We start from the raw sequence: 19,048 nt of genomic DNA, 5'->3' as shown, positions 1-19,048 counted from the left end.
CCAAAAATGCTAGCATATTATGTTTATTATGTTATGAAAAATGTATTATACGAATGTTATGGATGCAGAAGAAAACAATAAATCAAATCAAATCAAATCAGATATTGAACTTACATCATCAATGCCTGTTTCCTTCCAGTGGTCCAGTAATGCTTTGAGGATCAGTAGACAATGATCCACCGCTCCACAACTCAGTAAGGCAGCTGCCGTAGCATGAGAGATCTGAGTGGATGACTGCACAGAACAGAGAAATCGAAAAAATATGACAAGTGGCAATGTGCTGTTTAGGGCAGCAGAACAAATGGATACACTGAGAGGGAGAAAACTCTTGAAGCTTTTCGAGTTGAAAGAGACATCCTCACACAAATTATTATAACATCATCTTCTTCATCCAAATCACTAAAGTTTGACATAAATAACATCACATCCGCATAATCCAGATAAGACAAATATTAAATTTTGCATGTCATTAATTTTCTTGAAATTGTTATTTTCCCTGAATTGTGTCAGACCTGTGTGTTAACCTTTGCAAGCATTATTTTAACATTACTTGCACTAAGATCTTGCAGGTCTGACTTTAATGACCGAGTTACTTGGACAAAGAAATCATCAAAGCACTTTTTTTCGTTTTGATTTTCAAAATTAGAAATTATTCCGTGTATTGCATTTAATTAATAATGCATTTTAATGCATATTATACTAAGAGTCAGAAGGACATCGCAAGGTATCTTTCAGATTCTAAGAGGTCTCAACTTAGAACAAACTAGCATAACAGGAAGATACATGTTATCAAGTAAAGTTTACTGGTACATATGATTACCTCGCTGGCTTGCTTGGTACCAGACTTTGTGCGTGACATGAAGACACTCAGTAGTCTCATGACGATCAACTGCACCTCGTGGTGAGGGGTACGGGCGGAGACATCGCCAAAGGTCTTCCGGTCAAGCTGGAGCTCGAAGAGGACAATGGTGAGGAGACGATCGAGGGCCGCCTTGTCCTTGTCGTCCTCCGGGTCAAGGTCTGAGCTCAACATAAGAATCACCTAGGAGATGAAGATCACAGGAAAAACAGTGCAAAAAAGACCATTCATAAAAGTGTTGTGGTTCAGTGGGTAAGCCTCTAGACTTGGAACCCCAAGGTCCTGGGTTCAATCCCACCTCGGCACTTGCGTTTATCTACAATTGCCACTCTCCACCCAGGTGTAGTAAATGGGTACCAGGTAGGAAGGAATTCTGTGAATGCTCGGCATTCTCATAAGGGAATCCTCGTTAAAGTCAGAGCAATAGCATGCAGCCCTTAGGAAAACCTGTCATTAATATCAATGATGCATATTATTATAATTCAATGGAGATATTAATAGTATATGTAACACCTACACATGTGCTAAAGAAAGTTAAGAAAATGTGCAGCCTATGATGCAGAACTGCTGTAGGTCAAGGAGCAGGAATTTCAGGAAATGCAATAGTATGCATTTTTGTAGCCGCTAAATCCTCTATCTAATTTGCTAAGTCACTATTTTGTATCATGCCTCAAAGCCATACACCTCATCACTTCAATCATAATACTCTATATTTGAATCTATAAAGGAGAATACCTAGTCTGATGACTGAATAGTCAGAGTTTTAAGAAAGATAAATTGTATACCTGCATGAATGGTATTGCCCTGACACCACCAACGATCCTGAGATCTGGTAGATACTCCAGGAGCCTCTCTAGGAGTAGGAGCCTCAGGGTATGCATCCTGTGACCTCCATCAATGTCTGTCAGGTTCTCGGTCATATCATTGCTCTCCTCCCGGCCAGTGGACTGACCAACCATCCCGCTACCGCTGGATACGCTCTCGCCCTGGGTGGAGGCATGTTCCTGGGTCATGTCACCATAGGCACTGCTTCGTCCGCTCACTGTGATCAAGCAGAAAAGATATCATCATCATCATCGCCGTCATCACCATCATTATCGTCATCATCATCATCAACACCATCATCATCAACACCATCACCAACATCATCATCATCATCCTCATTATCATCATCATCATCATCATCATCATCATCATCATCACCATCATCATCAACACCATCACCAACATCATCATCATCATCCTCATCATCATCATCATCATCTGCTATAGCCCGTTTCCACATTAATTATTATCCTACACATCCTCATTAAGATGTCCAATGCATGAAATTCACCATTATGGTAACTTTGCCTTTACTGCTTAGTAGCATCAAAACCCAATCCGACTGGCTGGAAGCAGGATTGCCATGGTGTTTAAATCAAGGTGACAGGCGACATTATTATTTACCACTATGTTCTCCAGTGATAGAGTCTACTGCACTCGCCCCGCTCTCAGATCCAGCACTTCCTCCCTGCTCTGCAGGGGATGTCCTCAAGGTTGATCCATCCGTTGCTGCGGTGCTTCCTTCATCATCACTCGCAGCTGATACATGAAAAGAGGGGCAGAAATTGTTTCATCATATGAATGCAGTTAGAGAGTCTATATATAGACTGGATACAATGGGGGGGTCCCAAAGATTTAAGTGTGAGTTAAAGAGGCACTTAAATTTACAGTTGTGTAACGTGTAAAAGGCATCACCACATTGGTCAAATCATACTAAGATGACACGTGGTACTGTGCATTAATCAATAAGATTGCATGTTACATATAATTTGCACGTAGGCATTTCAGCATGACTCTGGTCACACTGACCTCTTTTTGAAACACCCCCAACACTGACAATCATAATAATATTATAAAAATTATGACTTTGTGAAACATACAGTATTCAAATAGTAGAAAGTGTTAAATAACTTTGGATTTTTATAGATTGTGAAGCACTTAGTTACCCGATGCTGTGGTATCAGAGAGGGGTCCTTCTTCCAGCGACAAAGAACTCTGTCCTTGTCCTCGTCCTACACCCAGCCCAAGCCCCTGGAGGTTCAGCCCTCCAGCTCCACCTTGGTTAGACTGCTCCTGGAGGCTCAGAGCAATAGCAAGCTCCATCATGGCTTCGTCATCGGCTTCAGGCGGTATCTCAAGCATGGGGGCGAAACCGCCACGCCCGCCCAGGAGGGCTTCCAGAGGGAGCTGGTTGTTGGCTCCGCCACCGATACCGGCGGCATCGCCAGGTTCTAGGACCATGGGCTCTGAGTGCTCCTGGGAAAAGAAAGAGAGATGCAGATTAGAGAAACACTTTAGTCAATGCCATAATAACTACCTTGGAATTCTTTATCTTGACTGGCAGCCTAGCCCTGTTATGGTATATGGAGGTCATCTATTATTTAATATCATTACTATTATTCAAACGTAGTTGTTTTACAGAAACGGATAAGAGCATTGTAAGAGCTAAAAAAGAAATCAGATTAAATCTCAAGACCACTTTGCAAGAAGACTCTGCAGTACTGCTATAATTAGAAATAGAATATTTAAAGCATTATAAATGTGATGAATTATTAATACAATTACTATTATAGAAATGTAATTGTGTCACACAAACAGATTGGGGGCGTTGTGGTCTTGTGGTTACGACTCTCATCTTTCAATCAGAGGAACATGAGTTTGAATCCCAGCCATGGCATGTTTTCCTTCAGCAAGAAATTTACCCATATTGTGCCGCAATGAACTCAGGTGAGGTGAAGGGCAACCCAGCAGGATTAACCCCTAGAATGCACTGAGCGCTGGACGGTAGCTTGAGCTAAAGCTTGGGTAGATGGCGCTATATAAATGCCTATTATTACTATTTAAAATTATGAAGGGCCATTAAAGGGATCTTACCACCACTTCATAGGAAGCCTCATCCTGGATACCTTCTCCATCGTCACCTTCCTGATGCATGGCAATCTCTCTCTCATCCTCATCATCTTCCTCCTCATCATCTTCTTCATCCTCCTCCTCGACCCCCTGCATCACTCCGGTCTCCATGTCGCCCTCGTCTTCTTCCTCCTCTTCCTCCTCCTCGTCCTCCTCAGCGTCCACGTTCAGCTCGGCCCCTTCGTCGGGTACGGGCGGCGAGCTGCATTGGGGTGGGGAAGGGATGATGACCCGGCGACGTTTCTGTCGGGGTCGCATCACTCTGATCAGGGCTTGCTTGGCGGCAAAGCTCACCTGGGTATCCTACAGAATCAAATCACAATAGGTCAGATGAGTTTTGAATTTTGACTGTAACATGTGTAAAGGGTTACAGAAAATGACTTGTGGTCACAATATACATGTAGTAGTAACATTTACAAAGCTCGATTTCTAAGACCAAGAACATTACAAATGATTTTAAATCAAATAAATGCACGACGGAAAGTTGCTTGTAGCTTTGTTAAATATTTGTGCGTAATAGATATATACCATCTTCCCATTTGCATGCATTTTTCTAGATGTATGCACTGGACAATAGGGAATTGAATAAACCTATCACACATTTTTTTCTAAAACTTGAATGATTTTACCACATTTACATGTATGTAAAAGAGTCAATACAACATAAGGATGAGACACTGGGGAAAATAGGCTGAAATCTCATCTTATAAAATGACTAGATTAAAAATGCCAGGATCCTACCTCACAGACGAGCATCTTCATCAGTAGCTTGGTTGCCAAGGTAACATTGGTGGGGTCACTGTAAGCAAAGGCATGGATGACATCTACCAAGGCTCCAATGGTGATCTCAATATGGGTCAGTCCTGGTGAGTAAACAATGGAGGCAAGAAATATAATGTTGGCTAAGACACAAGGACAACAGTAGGTTGGAATTCACTTACCACTGAACTTACAAAGTTTCAAACACTGATGAAAAACTGGTGGTAAAGATGCATACCAGTGACTGTCTTGTGGCCTGCATGTTGCTAGCCTTTAAGGCAATTTTTTGCTACATCTACCAGACAAAACTTGTCCTTGTGAAAGAAGTATATCATTTTGAGTATGACTTTTAGAAAAAAGGCATTTTAGTCATTTTGATTTTGAAGCAAATGGATGAGATTTCCCATCATAAATCACCATTTGGAGACATCACACGTCTAATGATACATTTGAAAAAAATTGTAACTTTCTAATTATTTGTCCAATTATGTTCAAACTTTCAATGTTGCTTTTGATTGCCTATAAGTTTGTTGAACTTACCTGGTAGGCACGCAGGAGCAAGCATAGGGTTGGCTGGTCTACCATCATGAAGTCTCCAGAAGGCATCCATCAACTTGGTCAAGAAGTGCTTCGACTCGGCATCAGTCATCACCAACTTCTTGGAGACAAACGGCAATGGCTGGTCGTTGTTCAGGTCCGACGAGGCTGTGCTGGTGGTGGTCGTCGATGTTGGGGTAGAGGACGATGATGAGGAGATGGAGGTCGATGACGATGAGGATGAAGGGTGTAGCTTGTCCTCGATCTCGATTTCGGTGACTTCCAAATCTGCATTGGAGAAGAATTTCAAAAGATGATTAAATTATTTGAATGAAGTAGGCAACCAATATTCAAGGAATGATTGTTGAAATTAATTTGCAGCTGATCAAAATCACCATGTTGATGCATTTTGCTTCAATCTAGCAGTGATATCCATGGTATGATTAGCACTGTTTTCTTCCATACGAATAGATTCAACAGAGAGATTGTAGCTTAGTTACATGTATTAATCTTACTGTAGCCAGTAATTCTGCAATCAATGGTTAATAACATGGAAACAGTACTTGAATAAAGGTTTTCATAACAGAGTTCATGACAGAGATGCTGTCAGCACTTGCAAAAATCTCCACCAAAGGCCTTGGGTTTCAGTTGGGTCATGTCTTTTGAATGATTTAAAAGGTCTCTTCCTCGACAAAACTCACATCTCATTCATAAAAATCTTTACTATTCTAATAAACCCAACACATAGCAGATTAAATATTCTTACCTCCAATATGTCTCACAGTTGGAAGCCTGCCCTCTGTTGTTGAACCAGAGCCAGCGGCGAACCTGACCAGGTTCTGAGGCCGAGAGACGGCCACGGAGCGGGCCGTCACCACCAACCTCTGGTATGCCTCTGGATCCAGCTCAGCGGGTCTGCCGTCGGAGATCGCATCAGTGGAACAGGGCGGGGCAAGGGTAGCCATCATACCAGGAGATGGAGAGGTGCCAGAGGATGCGAAGGCAGAGCCGAGACATTGCACCACGTGGGATAACTGGGCCTGGTCCTGTAGGAAACAGATCAAGGTCACGTTTCATGAAGACTTTTTATAATGACAAATGCACAATTCACATAATACATTTGCTTTCAGCCAATCAAATTGCAGGATATCATTAGTTTTTAACAGTTATTGCAAATGTTATGAAAGTTTTATGAAACAGGCCCATGAAAAGAGTTTCATGAAGAAGTCTTTTTCAGTAGTCAATTGCCATTATACTCAACACTTTGGTTGTCGGCAATAATGGAAAGACAAGACAAGACAAAATAATTTGTTACAGTGATGTCATTGCAAAAAATTATGTTAGAAATAATGTTAACAAATGAATTTAATGGTGAACTGTTACAATTTATGCAATGAATGCAATAAAGAAGAAAACTTCATGGTTACCTTGTGGTTATGATAAGCAATGTTTGAAGGCTGCACAGAGGCCAGTAGTGTCTTGGTAAACTGCTGAACCGATGTCGGTGTCGGCATGATTAAGAGTTGAGTGGCTAGATCCCGAATGGTCTGTTTGGTAGGTTCCTGTGTGAAAAGAGTACATGTGTATAATCTTGTTGCAGTTCATGTATAACAAAATACTGAATTCAAACTTCTTCACTGTTCAATTGGTTTCTTTGCTTAATATGAGATTTGCAAATATCAAGACTCTATTCCTCTTATAAAACTCAGAACATAATTTTCAACAAATATAGCATGATTGCCAGTAAATTATTGGCCATTTTTTTAACAATATGCACTACTCCTAATCTACTGAGTGATAAACATACTGAAATTGGATCTAGCATACATTTTTCTTAAATCAATCATAGTCTAACACCACTTGTACCTGCAGAAATTCAGAGCCCGTCTGTCAAAAGCTGCGATATATGCAGGTCAATTGCAAAAGTTAAGATTTACTCAAAATTCAATCTCTTAAGTACATCATAGCTAAGAAAGTAAACTTGAAATACTTTAATCACAATTCTTGAGACATAGCCCCGGTGCCCATTTTACAAAGACAATGGTAATTTTGCCAATTTCCTACCGTGGAAAACTTGTTGATATTGGCTGTTGAGTCATGTTGCCATCATAGCAGTTACCATAATGAGAAAGTGACCATCGGGGTTATCCTTTAGACATAGCCCTGAATTGCTTTTATATACTTGAGCGGTGTCGTTTCCTAAGGATTACCTACCCTATCATCCATCTGTACAAGGGAGACAAAGCCATCCAGGACTTCCAGGGAAGATGCCACCAGACGATCCAACGAAGTGAGTGGGATGGGAGGTGGAACAATGACCTCACTCTCCCCAGCATGTGCGACCGATATCTGAGAGGCTGTCACGGATGTTGTACTCGCTCCCCCTGATCCAGCGGAGCCGGTACCGTTGGTGACGGCTGCGGAGACTGCACTGCTGCTGGTGCTACTGTTGCTGCTGGCGGCACCGGAGGTCGCGGTGTTGGAGGTGGAGGTGGTGAAGTCGTCGGGAGGATCGTCTGGCCAACCAAACGCTTCCTTGGTCTTGCCATACACCTTGATGGAGTCTACCATTGTCACGCCCGATGGATCTGATGACGGACCGACTGTAAAAGACATGGCACAGTTAGATTGAGAGGGGAAAGGATATAATTGTAACAATGATAATAATCATGATCGATTTATGGAGCAAACAATAGGCAAAGTGGTCTCTTTAACAAAGTATATTTATGAATTTTAAACAAAATATTTGGAACTTGTGGTTATCATGTCTTTATTGAATTCAAGATAAAAATCATGTTGACATACGACATTCTTATTATCATTATCATCATCATTATTATTATTAATGAGCATACACAGCAGAAACTAAGACGAAATAAAGAGTGAAGTAATTGTTTTGCATTGATCTTACCAAAGAGCGTAAACTTCTTATCAGCAGTAAGAGACTCATCCCTGGTAAATGGCATATCAAACCATCTGTTTCTAGTCAGGGTCACCTAAACAATAAAGAGACAATATTCATCATTAGAAATTATTTTAATCACTAGTTTAGTTAGGTGATTGAATTGCAAATTCTGAAGAAAGATGTCATTTCCATGAGGCACCTTCTTTTTCCCTAACTCTTATAAAATTACCTAATGAGGTATTAGCTTTTAATAAGGTTGTGAAATTTATTTCACATACAATCACAACACTACAAATGATTGTCCATAAAAAAATAGTTAGATCTATGGACTTATTGTTACTTTCTAATTATTGAAATATTTCATTGCCTCTTTCCAGCCTTGTCCGAGGACCTTTCCCAAGGAAAGTGAAGGACTTCAAAGCTTTGAGGTCAAGGCCAAGAGGACAGTGGACAAGGACTAGGACAAGACCACATAATTGTCCTTGAGGCTAAGGCCTATTCTGCTGAGCAACTCCTTCACTCAAAATAAGGGGTCTGAATGCGCAACTTACAATGACTTGTGTACAGAAGGCCCTTAATTTTGATGTTTCTAGTCTTGTGTGAAGACAACTTGTCGATCAATGCATTTCATTTCATTTTTGTAGCTTTTGATATTGTTATTTTTTGTATATTAGTCATTTTTATATCAACTCTTGTTTGTATTGTTTATCATCTTTTTCATATTGTTCAATTTGAATATGGAAATAAATGAATTGAATTGAATTTAGGGTCTGAGCCCACAGACTAGCCAAGGCAAGTCTCAAAAAGCCCAGCACTACTCTGAATGTAGAATAGAGGCTTTCATTTCAGGGGCCCGTTGCATAAAGAGTTATGGCAACTACCATGAAAAACTTGACTGTGATTGGCTGCCAAGCCCTGTTACCATGGTAATTGCCATAACTGGAAAGTTACAACAATTGCAAGTCCTTCATTAAAGGAGAATGAAACTCTTGGCGCAAGTTAGCTTTTGTGATAGCAGAAAAATCAAAGAATAAGATCAACAAAACTTTGAGTAAAATAGGACTAGCAATAGAAGAGTTATGAGCATTTGAATGTCGAGATCACTAATGCTATGGAGATCCTCCCATTGGCAATGCGACCAAGATCTATGATGTCACAGATGAACAACTCTCCCCTTTTGGACACTGAAAATATACCCCAAAACATCTCTTTTTGCTCATTCTAATCACAAGACAAACGATTCATCAATGATATAATGTTGTGAAACCTCTGTACTTGTCCTCTCATAAAGAGAACACTTCACCTTGTGATAGACTCTATAAAAGTGAGAATATAAGTGAAATTAGTACTAAAGTAATGAGGGAGTTGTACGTGTGTGACATCACAGATCTTGGTCGCATTGCCAATGGGAGGATCTACATGGCATTAGTGATCTCAATATTCAAATGCTCATAACTTTCTTATTATTCATTCAATCTTCCTCAAACTTTCAACAATATGTTTCTATGATTTTTCTCTTTGATATGGATTCAGCTGGTTTCAAGGGTTTCATTCTCCTTTAAAAAGGCCCCAGGTTAACAACTACACTTTACTATCTATTCATAATCACCTGATTGGTTCTACCAAAGACTTCAAGGTAAGAGGGCGCTTTCTCAATGGCTTGGGTTCCGACGTGAACTCTGACGCCCAACATCACCATGGAATTATTATTGTTCATCACTTCAATGTTGAAACCACCAAACTGGGAAGAAGAAAGATTTCATAAAAAGAGATGTCAAAACTGAGACCATTTAGCATGGTTGAGTATAAAGTCTGCACTCTACAAGTGCAGCTTTTTAGCAGCACCCTCCATTGCCAACCTGTTACATAATTACCTTGTCCTACAACAACACATTATCAACAGTGGATTACATGTACATATATATTGTGATGTACGACACAAGCGATGTACTGTACTATTTGAAAATTGAAACAAATGAAATGAAGTAAGTTGTTACTTTCAAATTCTAACATAGTTTCCTAAATTTGTTGAATTTGAATTCAATGAAAGTTACATTCCTCACAAAAAAGTAGATAACATTGCAAGAACTTTCCACTTACAGAATAATAAGTTAAAAACACATTTCTTTAGATAGGGTTTATTAAGATCATTACTTACCTTAGTGCTAGCCACATAGGTGCCTGTTGTGTTCAGCCTGTGCTTTATTTGTTGTACATTGTAGATCTGAAGAAGATCGTTACCTCCATACTCTACATCATTCATTGCTTGACAATGCTCAAAGAAATCTACTGGGAAGCTCACTTGGCCAGTTGGGCGCCCTGTAAAATGACAGAAAAACAACAACGGATTCAGACAAAGTTTCTTGGTCTTGTGACCGATATGCGATGCATTGGAAACTGGAAAATTTTTGGAGGATGAACCCCCAAACGACTCGTCCATTTCAGAAGTGTTGACTGAATATTCAGATTATTCCTAAATTAATTTTGCAGTTTGAAATGAGAAGACAACAAAATACATTTTATTTTTTTGTTAACTTATAACTCTGACTGATGCTGCTACATGTATTTCATGTATTGCTACAACTATTATAATATATATTACTAATATTACTACTAAGGCTGAACAAGTGGAGCGCCTCTGGCAGTCTCACCTGCATTATGCGATTCAATATAGCAGCAGTGCTGACTTTGAAAACTACTATGAAATAATAATTCACAAAATACACATTTCATATAATGATACAGTACTACGTTCATTGACTTGTCAGTGATACTTCATACTTGATTACCACTATGGCCACATTTCATAAACTATATCCATAAACTTTGAAAGTTATGAAAGCAATTTAATAATTACCTCCAACATGGCCAAAGTTCATTGACCTTAAATGACCTTTGACTTTGGTCATGTGACCTGAAACTTGCACAGGATGTTCAGTGATACTTGATTACTCTTATGTCCAAGTTATATGTCCAAGTTATATGAATCAGATTCATAAACTTTTAAAGTTATGATGACATTTCAAAAACTTAACCTTAGGTTAAGATTTTGATGTTGATTCCCCAAACATGGTCTCAGTTCATTGACCCTAAATGACCTTTGACCTTGGTCATGTGACCTGAAATGAAAAGAGCCCGATGAAACCACAATACACTCCTCTCAACCATAACAGTTACCAAACTCAGACAGAATGAGGCTGGACTTACCAGACTTGGTGGCCTTCTTCTTGCGGACTGGTTTGAGGGTACTGATGGAGCTGGAAGCCTGGAACTGGGGTGACATCCAGAATCCCGTGCTGTCAACGTTGGCCATGTAGATACGCAGACTGCCATCCTCACAGAGCAGGATCAGGGTGGTACGATGCTGGTCGGTGGAAGAGGTGTGACGGATGGCCACCATGTCTTGGACCTATGGAGAGAACAGGCACTAGTATAAAATCTAGACGTCTATCTTATTAAGTGTGAATTCTTGAATTTTATTGTCATTACCATAAACAAGCAATGGCATATTTATCAGATTGTATTCATTTGATCTAATGCAGATGATCTATATCGAATAAGAACATCATGGCTAACCCAAAGTGGTCTACTATCAATTTTGTCCAATTGCCATTTGGTCCAACCATCACTTGGTCTTATACTCACATGGACTAACTGCCACTTATTCTAATACCCAGATGGTCTAATTTGTCAAATGAAAAGTTGGTTTCTAAACCAAACCATGTGGACTAAGGGTTGTTAGACCAAGTGGTTGATAGAACAAATGGGTACATTCTTACTGTAAATTAGACAGAATGGTTAATGGGCCAAGTGGCAATTATACCAAATGGCTAGCAGACAACTCGTTGAAGAGGAACTAGGATTGGACCATTTGGGATGAGACCAAATGGCAAATAGGATGGAGACCCGTTGGCAATTCAACCACTGTCTTGGAACTGATATGATCCGGTTCCACAATACCAATTACAATGAGAATACTGGATATTAACACATGTACATGTACAACACACAAACCATGTTGATGTCTTTACTTACCTTAGCCTTGGCAGACAGTTTCTTAATCTCCTGGACCTTATATGACCAGGTTCCATTATACCAATATTAATGAGAATACTGGATATAAACACATGTACAACAAACAGTGATGATGTCTGTACTTACCTTAGCCTTGGCAGGCAGCGTCTTGATCTCTTGGACCCTGATACGATCAGGTTCCACCATCATGACAACAGGGATGCTGTTGGTCTGGGTCAGACAGCATACCAGGCCTGGATGCATAGGAACCTCGCTCCACTGGCAGAGGGGAGGTGGGTTGTTGGATTTACCCGATCCATTGCTCTTGATGGTGATGGGGAAGAGCTTGTCAATGGAGAGGTGCTGGCTCTTGATAGGAGCACAGAAAGATTTACCTGACCGCAACAATAGAATATATCAGTGACTTATTAATATGATTCAGAGAGATAATAATAAAAACAGCAACAATGATAGATGTGATTTTGGTTTGATGAACCAAATCCACTCTGCAGAGTGCCCATTAATAGCATGCATAGGTATCCCTCAAATAAAAAAATTATGTTATGTTAATCATTTCTTTTCTTTACAAGAAAAATAAAAGAACAAGTAGGATGCTAATTGATTATTGATGACCATAATTTTGACAATGACAATGATGATAATCATGAAGACCAAGATGGACATGAACAAATTCAATTAGATATTGGATATTTTGTTCTTAGTAATTAAATAGCAGCAAACAAACTATTCAGAGAACAAATCAGGACTCGTTCTCAACTCTATAAAGTTTAGTAAAGATCAGTGATCTTATTGATATAGCAGGCTTACCTTGTGCAAAGCTGAAGAAGAGAAGTTGCAGAGTATGAGAGTAGTAACAGGAAACTCCTCCTCCTGCGATCTGGCCACCAGAATCCTGCAAAGATTAGCAATATCATGTAAGAACTCTATCAATGTCTATCTCCCATTAATATTAAATTAATGATCATCAATTATGATCTATCAATTCACTAACAAGTTAATTGATCTAAAGGGCACTGTACAAAACAAAACAAAAACAAAACAACGGGAGGTTATTGAGCTACTCTGAAGTGAACATAAACCTGCAATTTTATTATTGAACAATTTTTACTTTCAAGCTGATGCACTTGATAACCACCAGGAAATGCAAAATTTCTTTTTACAACACTAATCACCAGGCTGCCTTCATACCACATTAATGTTATATTGCTGATGAAAGACGAAAGAGATGACCCTCTTTGCAACATTTTGAGGGTGATGAAACACATTCAGATGAAATACCATCGCTCACCTTCAGATCATCATGCTTAACTTCCAGTACGTTAGTGACGTAGAACGGCCCATGCTTGGCCTCACTGGCCTCCTCCATGGGCTGCGTGTAGAGGTACCCTGCAGAGGACATCAGGACCAGAGTTCTGGAGTGCTCCTCGCAGTCAAATACAAAGCAGGCATCTCGGATCTTACCGCTGGGCACCAGGAAGTAGAAGGTTGGGCTCAGAGCATCCTTGGCCAAGTTGTAGATCTACAAGGAAACACGATTTATAAGAGTGATATTATCAAAATGGTTACAGTGAAGTAGGTGGCAAAAACCACCTCTCTGATTCAAAGTGGACTTCAGCGGTTTCAACGATCACCCGCCTTGGACAGAATTCTATGAAAAGTTCAGAAGCTTCTCTAAGTGATTAACTTCCCACCCCTTGGGAACCAAGTGACACTACAGTCTACTGACTTTTAAGCGAATTTGCTTGCAAAGACATGATGGGTCTTCATTCGCCTGACGAAGCAAACAGCGGTTGGTGAAACATCGCTACCACAGAGAATAGTAAATTTCTACTTTACAATTTCCACTACTTCAAGTAAAAGATTCATAACTGACTAATATTTCAAGATTATTGGATGAATCATAATATTCATGGGCAGTTAACACATTTTGATTTTGTATCCTCCATGTCACAAATCAATGAATAATCTAAAACTATACAAACCTTGACAAAATCAGCAGTGACGATGGCTAGCTGTGTCTGAGATCCTGGTAACCAGACTGCCTTGATGATGAAGTTACCTGCTTCTAGCTGAGGATGAAGGACAAGGTGATCCGCTACCGATCCAGAACTTGTGAAGGTCAATACATGACAATCCTATAAAGAAAAGGTCAAAGGTCAATACATGACAGTCCTACATAGAAAAGGTCAATACAGTACAGTCCAACATAGAAATATTATGTGGATTACAATTTAAAATTACAATATGTAGACCACTTGGGATTGTTTCATAATCATTATCATTTAATGATCATCATCAGTATCACTACTATTGTCATTATTTTCATTACAATGATCATCATTATTACTATTATCATTAATATCATTACAATGGGCATCATCATCTTAATCATTATCATCATCATCGTCATCGTCATTGTCATCATCATCATCGTCACCATCACCATCACCATCATCATCATCATCGTCATCATCATCATCATCATCATCATCATCACCACCACCAAAACCACCATCATCACCACCACCATTTTATCATCATCATCACCGCCATCATCATCATCATCATCATCACCATCATCGTCATCGTCATCATCATCATCATCATCATCATCATCATCATCATCATCATCATCATCATCATCATCATCATCATCATCATCATCATCATCATCATCATCATCATCATCATCATCATCATCATCATCATCATCATCATCATCATCATCATCATCATCATCATCATCATCATCATCATCATCATCATCATCATCATCACCACCACCACCACCATCATCATCATCATCATCATCATCATCATCATCATCATCATCATCACCACCACCATTTCATCATCATTATCATCATCATCATCATATACAGCCAAACCTGTGTTCGTGGTCTAAAAGTGAAAACCCGCCTTTAGTCGCAACCTTGTTTGTCTCCCATTTGAAAGGAATATATATGTCATAGAACTTGTCTATAAAGGCCACCAGTCTCCACTATTTCTATTACCCTGAAGTGGCCTTAATACACATGTTTGAATGTAGATATATTCCTTACCTTCAATCCACACACAGCCAAGTAATCCTCATTACAAGGGTTTCCTGTGATGCTCAGTACAGTGAATGGTACAGGTGCTGATGACAATCTCTGGATAAAATAAAAAGAATGTGACATTAAATTCAAAGACTTAACAAAATTCCATGATGATTGTTAGTTAACACATGGTAAATGCAGCATGGCTTTTCAAAGTGTATAATTTGATGAGCAAAAACAAAGGATACAATATCAAACAAATAATGTGTGTATTGATGACTTCTTAATTTTTTTCTTGTTGTACATGTATATCATCAGATAGATGAACAAGCATGACTTGTACTTTATAGGTCATCTGCAAGTGGCTTTAATATAAACATACACTTGCTTTGAAAGCGTGCATTCAAAATATGATAGATAAAAAAGGAAACTCCTCAACTATTTTCTTCATGAAAACAAACTTAGCTTGGAAACGTTCATACTATCAACAAGCGTTGAAGAAGTACTATTGTGTATGTAATGAGAGGGCAACTTGGAGTGCACCAAAATGCATCCCAGCTTGGTGGTTACATGTACATTGGATGAATTTATTGTGAAAAAAATTCTTCTTTTCGGTTGTCTAATCAAGGAAATGTTGTCGAAAAACCTCTTGTCTGTGATTTTCACTGACAAATTTGGTCTCAGCCAATCAGATGCAAGTATTTCACTAGCTTATAACAGAAAATCACTGATTCAGAGCGTTCATGAACCCTTACCCCCCAAGACCTTCATTCATATATACGTACAGTAAGAGTCAGTTTCCTCTTGCTGGAGTCAGCCTGTTTGAGTAGAGCTGAGAGCTGCAGCAGTGTGATGCGTCCTTTCTCGTGGCACACCGCAAGGTGCTGCCTGCGACCGTGGGGGGAAGCCAGGCAGCACATGGCAACCCGCCGTAGCATGTGAGCTCCAAGAAGCTGGCGGATGGTCTGGCCCTGGTCGCCAGAGAAGTTGGCGCGGACGTTCTCAAAGGCCCCCTCCTGGGAGCCAAGAGTTGGAACCTGGAAAAATGTATGAAATAACAAACAAAATTAATAAAATTCTTAATTTTGTATGCTCACAACAATTTCATTTTAAAAAAGTATTAAAAAAAAGGATGTCTGTCCTGTTGGGTTTTGTAGAATGCATATGTAATACAAGTTACATGGGGTAATTAACAAATTGATGCAGAGGTTCAAGTCCTGGTAGGTGTTTAATAAAGCTGTTCATAAGTTACGCACGACTGGAACCTGTTCTTAGGTGGTCAGGTAGAAAGGGATATATCATCTGGCATAAGAAAGGGTCGCAAGCGCGTTAAATCATGCATAACTTGCGAACAGCTTTATGAAATACCCATCAAGTCATGTCTTGCGGATGGTGATATTACAGGTCAGTTCCTGCAAAATTACAGTCACAATTACCAAGTGCAAGTTTACCCACTACGATTTGGAGCTCACCATGAGTTGGTCTGTGCTTTCTGTGCTCTTATCCCTGGTGTGTAGGTTCTGGAGTGCCTTCTGAGCCCTGGCGGTGGAGCCAACGGCCGAGGTACGGCTACAGTGAGTCTCGATGGGTTCCGAAAGAGACTGAAGAAGCTCTATCACATGGGTAGCCATTCCATTCTGCTCCTGTGATCATAAAGGAAGTCGGGGGAAATGAGAATGGTTTTCTGTGAGTACACATGATCAAATTCTCATAGGTTTAAATTACCTATATGCACAAGCATTTCATCATAATTGTGATCAACATCACAATCATCGTCATGAATATGTTTGAGCCATCATCTAACTGTAAATAATTACCTTTTTGAAGAATTAGTGGGAAATATTGAACATAGTGGAGGATGTTACCAAAGAGACAATAGTGATTAAATATCAAGCTTATACATGTATGTAAAAAAAGACACTTGGTATTCAACATGTGATCTCATTGACAACTATAACTATAAGTCCCCTCATGATCAGTCTCATGTGACTTAAATCACAATTAACATTTTCTGGAATAGCCCCATAAGTTATCTTTAAAAAACTCTTACAAGGAGTTTGAGAATGGCGTCTCTGTTCTTCTCCAGTTGACGTCCAAGCATCTGTCTAAATTTGAGCAGTTCCTCGCTGGGTTTGCCGCCACCGCTCTCCCCACCACCTACGCCACTTCCCTGGATACGGTTTCCGGGCGACGAGAGGACACTCCCCACCATCGACGAGGGCACGGCGGTGGACGCTCCGGTGCTACTCCCTCCTCCTCCACGGTGTCTGAGGGTGGAACTCTTGGAGCTACCGCCCCTGGAGGGTGGGGCTTGGTGGGATGAGGGATGGGCGTTGGAGGAAGAGAAAGGGGAGGTGACAGATGTGTTGGACATGCTGGACTCCAGGTTGCTCCCTGGGGTGCGTTTCACTAGCGTCTGGAGCAATGAAACAGAATGGAAAAGAAGAAAAATAATAAAAACATACTTTGGTTATGAAGAATACGTTATGGAAAAAGTTTAGATTTGTTTCTAAGTAAACAATAGGAAGTTTATTCAACAACATGAATGAATGAATGAATGAATGAAAGAATGAATTAATTAATTAATAAATGAATAAATACGTAAAAAATATTAAGAAAAACAACTCTATAAAAAAAATCTTTCTCACCTGGCATGATCCATCCTCCTTAGCTCCACAATCACAGAAGAAAGAGCCATACTTGGCATAGGATAATTCATGACCTTTGTGGCAGACCTTAGCACAGATGGTACACACACCAACACCATCAACCATCTTACATGTGTGGCAATGGTACCTGTAACGGTTCCAAACACAGAGTAAAAGTTAATGGGAAGTATTAAAATTTGTAGAAGCTTGGATGAATACATTTTGTTACCAATTCACTTTAAAAGAGGAATCCAAACATGGAAATAAAATGATTTGTGTTAAAATATGAGGATAAGGAAAACAGAATGCTGAAAGATTTAATTAACAGCCAGTTCAAAATGTGTCAATGACAAAAACTGTCATACTTTCGTGTGAATATTCTGGAATCTAGAAATCTCTGGGGAGCATTTCATGAAAGCACTTGACAGACGTTTTATCCAAAGAGTCCTGTTTTATGACAGTTACCAATGAGATTAGTGCCTCTCAGTCAATCAAAATCAAAGAGTTGTCAGATCCGACAAATTCTCGGACATAAATGTTGATGAAACGTGTAAAGATAAAAAACCTTGCTTGTGACTCACCAATGTTGATTCATGAATTCCTTCTGTGTGATGGTGAATGTACATAGCTTGTTACACAGCGAGTCTTCATCCTGCTCCAAGAATATAAACAATACATGAAAACCACATTAAGAATCCATCGATAAACTTCATAAAGAGTCAACTCAATATCACTGAGGCAATGATCACTGCCTGAAACGATGAACTCATCATCAGTAATCAAGGGAATAAAGGGACATTAATGCAACATCAAAAGAATGTTACCTGGTAACATTACTTAATTTCCTAAGGCAATGATCAATGCCTGAAATAACAAATGTATCAGTCAGTAATTACATGTAATTTGCTGATACCAGATAAGCACTTTAAATATCTGCATTATAAATGTATCTTTGGGGCTCAGCCATTTATCTCACTGTCCCACCAGACATTTCTTATCCTGCTTTAGGCGGGACGTCAATATCCGGGAGGGGTGTGCAAACGCGTTTGCACGCCCTCATTACTTTTCATGCACGGGCTTGCACGCCACGAAGTTAATGAGGTTGAATTTGCATATCAATAGAGCACCCTTGCGATCATCGCGGAGTGACATAACGAGCCCGTGCAGTCGCGTTCTGGCACTTCTATTGTTCCCGGGCATTGGGCTGGCAAGCCTAGAGGAATTTATTGGCGCGTGTAGAGAAGTTCCTTACCTCAATTGTTTGCCGTGAAATGTTGTGAGGGTGCAACTACTAGTATAATGAATGACGATG

At 39.8% G+C, this 19,048-nt stretch overlaps 1 protein-coding gene across 1 annotated transcript in view; it reads right to left on the bottom strand.

Annotated features, from left to right (window-relative positions):
- The window catches only part of LOC129277849 (E3 ubiquitin-protein ligase UBR4-like), a 50,530-nt gene extending 31,795 nt beyond the window's left edge, over positions 1 to 18,735 (bottom strand). The window contains exons 1-25 of the mRNA XM_064110228.1: positions 18,318 to 18,735; positions 17,737 to 17,884; positions 17,139 to 17,504; positions 16,561 to 16,731; positions 15,874 to 16,125; positions 15,113 to 15,202; positions 14,033 to 14,185; positions 13,339 to 13,569; positions 12,858 to 12,942; positions 12,177 to 12,424; positions 11,223 to 11,424; positions 10,174 to 10,334; positions 9,625 to 9,756; positions 8,022 to 8,106; positions 7,325 to 7,713; positions 6,538 to 6,672; positions 5,877 to 6,156; positions 5,114 to 5,398; positions 4,556 to 4,677; positions 3,779 to 4,117; positions 2,851 to 3,160; positions 2,309 to 2,443; positions 1,645 to 1,901; positions 821 to 1,042; positions 115 to 234 (exon numbers count right to left, since the gene is read on the bottom strand). Coding sequence (XP_063966298.1) covers positions 115 to 234; positions 821 to 1,042; positions 1,645 to 1,901; positions 2,309 to 2,443; positions 2,851 to 3,160; positions 3,779 to 4,117; positions 4,556 to 4,677; positions 5,114 to 5,398; positions 5,877 to 6,156; positions 6,538 to 6,672; positions 7,325 to 7,713; positions 8,022 to 8,106; positions 9,625 to 9,756; positions 10,174 to 10,334; positions 11,223 to 11,424; positions 12,177 to 12,424; positions 12,858 to 12,942; positions 13,339 to 13,569; positions 14,033 to 14,185; positions 15,113 to 15,202; positions 15,874 to 16,125; positions 16,561 to 16,731; positions 17,139 to 17,504; positions 17,737 to 17,884; positions 18,318 to 18,331 — 4,932 coding nt within the window. The 5' untranslated portion in view covers positions 18,332 to 18,735. The remainder of the gene's footprint in view (positions 1 to 114; positions 235 to 820; positions 1,043 to 1,644; positions 1,902 to 2,308; positions 2,444 to 2,850; positions 3,161 to 3,778; positions 4,118 to 4,555; positions 4,678 to 5,113; positions 5,399 to 5,876; positions 6,157 to 6,537; positions 6,673 to 7,324; positions 7,714 to 8,021; positions 8,107 to 9,624; positions 9,757 to 10,173; positions 10,335 to 11,222; positions 11,425 to 12,176; positions 12,425 to 12,857; positions 12,943 to 13,338; positions 13,570 to 14,032; positions 14,186 to 15,112; positions 15,203 to 15,873; positions 16,126 to 16,560; positions 16,732 to 17,138; positions 17,505 to 17,736; positions 17,885 to 18,317) is intronic.
- Positions 18,736 to 19,048: the final 313 nt, after the last annotated feature.

Source organism: Lytechinus pictus, chromosome 15 (genome assembly GCF_037042905.1).
Source record: "Lytechinus pictus isolate F3 Inbred chromosome 15, Lp3.0, whole genome shotgun sequence".
Taxonomy (NCBI): Eukaryota; Metazoa; Echinodermata; class Echinoidea; order Temnopleuroida; family Toxopneustidae; genus Lytechinus; species Lytechinus pictus.
Note: the sequence above shows the minus strand (reverse complement) of the source record. Positions and strands in the feature narration are given on the sequence as shown.